The sequence below is a fragment of the Equus quagga genome, chromosome 2 (genome assembly GCF_021613505.1).
Source record: "Equus quagga isolate Etosha38 chromosome 2, UCLA_HA_Equagga_1.0, whole genome shotgun sequence".
Lineage (NCBI taxonomy): Eukaryota > Metazoa > Chordata > Mammalia > Perissodactyla > Equidae > Equus > Equus quagga.
The window spans coordinates 181,334,880-181,340,679 of NC_060268.1; the positions used below are offsets into that span (position 1 = coordinate 181,334,880).

Here is a 5,800-nt window from a genome sequence, read left to right on the forward strand (position 1 = left end):
ATGCATTTTTATTTGCCATGTAGGGGTGAAACTCTGGTGGTAGTTAGAAAAAAACAGGTGGGAAATTGCTCTTCTGACAGAGATCTCAAGTAACACGCACGCTATCTAACAACAATATGAACGATGCATCGCTGCTCTGGGGAAGAGGTTAACTGACAGAATCACAATCCAATTCTCACATACACGAGCTCTATAATAAGTACAAAAGAGTTTCCTTTTTATCAATAACAGACAATTGTACATCTCAGGATGCGAGCGCTTGAGAAGGAAGTAGTAAAATGATTCCGAGTGATCTCTGGCTCCTCCGGCACGGAGGACAGACGCATCACTCAGGACCTGTTTTCATTTTTGACTACATTGCAGCGACACGACCAACATATTAATCCGCTCTGCTGAGCAGCCGGTCGCGTTGATCGTCATCACTGGGGGGAAAATGAGCCCCGGCTCCTCGGTGGCCAGGCGTGCGGCCGCGGGCCGATTACATTTCAATCGATGCCCTTCCCGAAGTTGGGCGGGGTGGCGGCGCCTGGACGCGGCGTCCTTTGTAGACGCAGCTGGCGCCGAGGCCGCCCGCGCCCCCGCCGCCCGCGCCCGCCGCTCACCTGCACATGATCTCGTGGGTCAGCAGCACGCGGCACATCTCCGGGTTCTTGTCCTGGCCCTCGTAGACGATGGCCTGCGCGGGGGACAAGCAGAGGCGGGGGTTACGCGGCGCCCGCGGCTTGGGGGCCCAGTGGCCCCGGGCGCTGCGGGCGGCAGGTGCACAGCAGGCAGAGGGAGACGTCGCGGCCCACCCAGGCCACCCTCCCGGGGGAGTCACCCCGGAGCGGGGCAAGGCCAAGGCGGCCTCCTCTCCCGGGCGCTCGCCGGGCCTGCGCGGGGCCTTCGGCTCGGAAGGGCGCGGGCCTCTCGGGCCGGGGGGAGGGGGTGGGCGGCGAGAGGGAGGCCGAGGCCCGGGCACAGGGAGCGAGGGCGCTCTGGCACCCACCCAGCCGCTCGGGGCTGCCAGCCCTCTCGGCCGCCCTCGCCGCCGCCGCCCGGCCGCGTCCTCGGGCCATTGTCTACGCCGAGTTCCGATCTGCGTGTTGGAAGAGGACGATCAGAACCGCTGTGGCTGGAGAAGCAGGGAAGAGCCGCCGGGGCAGCAGTTCGCCTTGTGCCCAGGGCCGCGCCTGCCCTGCCCTGCGCGCTCCCCGGGCTCGGCAAGTCGGGCGCCCGGCTGCTCCCCGCGTTCCACAGCCGGTGCCTGCAGTGGGCCGCCCTGCGCACCGGGCCCCGGCCGGGCTCCGCATGCAGGGGGCGGCCCCGGGGCCGGGACGCAGCCGCCGCACGTGGCCGCGCCGCGCCGGGGCCTTAGCGGGCGCCCGGCAGGAATGCTCCGGGCCCCGGGGCGTCCGGGCCCGCGCGGCCACGTGCTCCTCGCCGGATGATATTTGGAGAGAAAGTGCTAATGGCCAATCTGGTGTTTATTTTGAATCTGCTAACAATGATTTTTCTCGGGTAAAAAGGCAGTGTCTGCGCACACGCTCGGGTGGGTTTTGAGCAGAGGCTCCGCCAGATGGTGCGAAGCCCTAGGTGCGCTCACAACCGCGCTCAGCCCCGCTCCGGAACCCGAGCCGGGGGCCGCCTGCGCCGCCACCCGCGCCAGCCCCACCGCCGGCCTCGCAAAAAGAGGAAAAAGGAGGGGGAACGGCCACTGGGGGGAAGGGCAGGGGGCGGGGGCCAAGAGCCGCTAGTTCCCGGCCGAAAATTCCACGGAAGGGGGAGGGGAGTCCCCTCTCCAGTTCCCGCCCCCCCGAAAATTATCTGGAAATTACTTCCAACCTCCTCGGGCACTTCTGACACTTTCCTCTACTTCGAGACGGACAAAGCCCTCTCTCGAGAAAGCCCTGGGCTGCCCTCTGGGAAGAGGGAAGGGCTCCCGCGAGCCGCTCTCCCCCGGCCTCCATCCGATCCCGCTCGGAACCACAGAAGGGATGGGTGTCACCGCGGGCCACCGGGCCGCCTGGGGCTGCAGGGCGCGCGGCCACGGCGGGCGCCAGCACTTGTGAGAGCGCGGCTTGTCCTACGATGGGTTCCCCGTATTTATATTTGATTTATTTTTTATTTTGTAGCACAAACAGAAATCCATAAACTGTCGGTTCAGCGCCATTGACTCTTTGATCAGTTACTAGGCTATTTCTTTCCTTTTTTCCTCCCTCCCCAAGCCCCGTCAGTGAGAGGAGATTAAATGCCTTTATTTTCAGCTCTGTTTATACTGCAAAGGTACAGGGCCAAATGAACAATAAAAGTATACTTAAGACCGAGCCTCCTCCTTCTCTATGAAACAACAGAAAAACTTAGCGCTGCCGACGCCGACCTCTTCATTAGACTACAGCGACTTCCGAAAACCTTTAGCTCTTCTATACAAAGGAAATAAAAGCACCCTGTCAATGAGCAGCCCGAGTTCCAGAGCCTTCTCTGAATCCAAGGGAAATTATCACCGAAGGGCACACCGCCTCGGTCTTTGTCAGAAAGACCGTAGTTTACCTGTCAGCTCTGTTTTGCTCTGAGAGGAAACCACAGTTTTACCGCTGCAGACATTAAAACCAAACACAGTCGTTGCCTAGGTAAGGACAAACTTTTCAAAAGGGAAGCAAAATCGGAAAACAAACTGCCGGGCAGAGAGTGGGAAGCAAGCTGCTGGGATGCAGGAAGCACGAAGGAGTTCTTTTTTACTTGTCTCTCAATTCCCAAAGTTAGCATCAAAAATGAAGATGCTACTTTCATTTCTAAGCGTGAAGCCCAGCTTGGAGTGTATCTTAAACCGATCTGTGCGGAGTGGATTTAATTTGTATCCAACACTCTATTTTAAGGAAATGGAAAAAAAATTTCTTAAAACAAACTAAACAACATACCAGCCAGCCCCAAACCAGCCAGAGACTGCACAATGTCAACACGCAATGAAACGCTTTTCTCACTTAATCACATTACTGATAGCCAATAGTTATCATCGGAAAAGTTGACCAAGACAGGTTAAATAATTTAATAAGGAACTGCTTGTAATTATGTTATTTACAAGCTATGACAGAGGGTGGGAGAAGGAGCAGGAGCTGCTCCCAGAGCAATGGACGGGTTTGGGTGACCCCTGGAGCTCGGAGTTTGAATTATGGAGATGGGGGGCTGAGAGGTGAAGATGGGCTGGAGGAGAACAAGGTGACTTTTCACCCCAACACATTTCACTTTTAAATCCAAATAAACGTCTCGTGTTACTAGACCATCACAGTGGAAAGGAGAAAAAAATGAACTAATCAAGTCCAACTCATTGGGCTTTGGAAAGGAGTTAGTTGCCTTTGTTATAGAAAAAAAAAAAATCAATGAAGTGATTCCAAGCAGAGAGAGAAACGTTTAAAAATATACAAGGGGGGCATCTTGAAATTTTTCTGTCAAATATTAATTACCATAATTAATTAAGACAGAATTTGATTCCAATCACAAGCCATTTAATAAAGCATATATGTCCTGTTCTAATGACAACATAAACTATTTTACCAATCGCTTCATTTATTCCAATAAATATGGAATTCTCATTAGCATGTCAAGGAAACTAAATGGAAAACAAACACACGAGACCCATCCGTCAGCCCCTGGTCTCTGAACCCCAGGACACCACCAGCTGAGCAGTGGAAATTAGTGCAGAGGCTTCAACTTTCTCACCTGTTTGGTCATTGAGTCTATGAGGCGAACATACAGATCCTGCTCCGTCCTGACTCCTGCAAAAAACAGGGACAAATTCTCATCAGGATTTTAGCAAGAGCACACACACAGGAAGTCAGTAACTCAGGACTGTGGCCGCGGTGATGCAGCAAAACTTAGGCATGCTCTTTACAAAGCAAGCAAGAGAAACCCAATCACTTCTCGATTTATTTTTTTCTTTTCTTAGTAAGGCACCTTAAGACTCCTAGAGTTCGCATTGAAAGGTGCAAGAAATTTGTGTGGCTGAGCTCAGGCCTGGTTGCTACACCGGGTGGGCCCAAGTGGTCATTTATTTTTAGAAAACAGAAAGCAGAAATGGAAACTGAGTGAGAGTCTGAACTCTTTCTAGTGTCTCTCGAGGATTTTTTAAAAACTCGTGCACAGGAAGTAAGTTGTGCTCGGCTTATGGAACTACCCCCATCTCAATAATTAACATTAATTTGCAAAATTGAAAAAAGTCACTTAAAAGTGATGTTCTGCTGGAGCCCATCTATCGATCCCCTTGTTACTTTCTGCTTCAAGCCCCACCGGTTAATCATGTGAAGTGCCATCGACTTATCGATCGTTTATGTTTTGTTTTCCTTCTATGCCATGAGAAGATTTCGTGTTTACATCCGTGTCATTTTAATCTCAAAATCTCTATGTCCTTTCAGCATCTCAGAAAAGAAAAGCGAGCTGGGGCAGGGGCGGGAAGGCAGCAGGAGGCAGCCACTTACCGTTGCTGTACAGTAACTGCAGTTTATAGTGGATGCCGTTGTTGGTTTTCTCGTTGTTGGGCTCCTGAAAGTAACGATAAATAATTGCATTTAGTGTGGTTGGCGTCCGGCGCGGCCACCGCGCTCGGTCCCCCTCCACGACCGAGGCCCCTTGGCCTCACACATGGCAGGATTCCTAGCTCGGAGCCGCGCGGTGATGTCACTCTGCTGCTGGAAGCCCAGCGTTCTCCTCGCCCCGAGTGAGTCCGGGGGCGCAGAGAAGTTGCCCAGCCCTCGGCGGGCCCGGGCGGCCGCACGTGGCGGCGGCGGCAGCGGGGGCGCCTCGCGGAGCGGTCCCCGCCGCTGAGGGGGCACTCCGGGCCCCGCGCCTGGGCACCGCCTGCCCCCCACTTCTAGAAAGATGGAGGGTGTGACTGGATGTTTGCACTTACTTTCTCTTTCTCCACAAAGTCCACAAAAGCGGTCCTTTCAATCTCCACCGGCTGCCCCTGCCTGTCGTAGAGCGCCAGCACGAAGTGGAAGAAATTGGATTTCCGGAGGTTGGAAGGCGGCTGCTTCTCGAAGTGCGCCCGCGCCAGCCCCACGCCGCTGCGGGAGGAAAGAGACAGCGGCCCGGTGAGGAGCGCGGCGCCGGCCGGCTGCGGGGACCCGGCGGGGCCGGGGCCGGGGCGCGCGGGGGTGGCCGGTACGTACCTCTGGGCGGCCGTGTTGGCGTCCACCACCCCCGCCGTGTGCATCCACGAGCGCACCGGGTTCATGCCGCTGCCCAGCGGCTCCTCCTTCATGGTCGTCCCCCCGCGCGGAATATTCTCCTGAATCCCAAACATGAAAACTGCTGGCGGCGGCCGCAGCTCCCGGCCGAAAGCGCTTCCGCGAGCAGCGGCGCTCGGGGCTTGGCGGCAGGCGGCTGCCCTGGCCGCGCTCGCCCTGCTCGGCGCCTGCGGTCCGGCCCGCCGCCGGCTTCAGCCCGTCCCGGGCAGGGGCGACATACACCAGCGGCAGAGAGCTCCGGACGGCCGGGGGCACGGAGGCGGCTACACCGGCGGCTACACCGGCGGCGGCGGCGCTTCGAAGGAGCAGGACGCGCTGGCCGCGGCGGCGGTGGTTGTTGTTGTTGTTGTTTGCAGGCGCGCTCAACGTGGTGTCATCCTAGCCAGGCGGCGTCCGCGGCTGCAGGACACTGCGGGATCGCCCGCTTCTGGCGCGGCCCGCCTGCTCCAAAGACAAATAAACGGGGCAGTGAGTGCCGCGGCTCAGTCCCGGGCGCAGGCGGGGCGCGGCGGGGCCTGGAGCGGCGCGCGCAGCGGACGGAGGCGCACAAAACTCAGCCCTCTCTCCCCGAGGAATGG

At 57.0% G+C, this 5,800-nt stretch overlaps 1 protein-coding gene across 11 annotated transcripts in view; it reads right to left on the minus strand.

Moving 5' to 3' along the window:
- The window catches only part of EBF3 (EBF transcription factor 3), a 119,676-nt gene extending 114,383 nt beyond the window's left edge, over positions 1-5,293 (minus strand). For all 11 annotated transcript variants that reach the window (XM_046654919.1, XM_046654916.1, XM_046654915.1 and 8 more), the window contains exons 1-5: positions 5,145-5,293; positions 4,883-5,039; positions 4,452-4,515; positions 3,697-3,752; positions 603-676 (exon numbers count right to left, since the gene is read on the minus strand). In XM_046654919.1, the coding sequence (XP_046510875.1) occupies positions 603-676; positions 3,697-3,752; positions 4,452-4,515; positions 4,883-5,039; positions 5,145-5,278 (485 nt within the window). In that variant the 5' untranslated portion in view covers positions 5,279-5,293. The remainder of the gene's footprint in view (positions 1-602; positions 677-3,696; positions 3,753-4,451; positions 4,516-4,882; positions 5,040-5,144) is intronic.
- Positions 5,294-5,800: the final 507 nt, after the last annotated feature.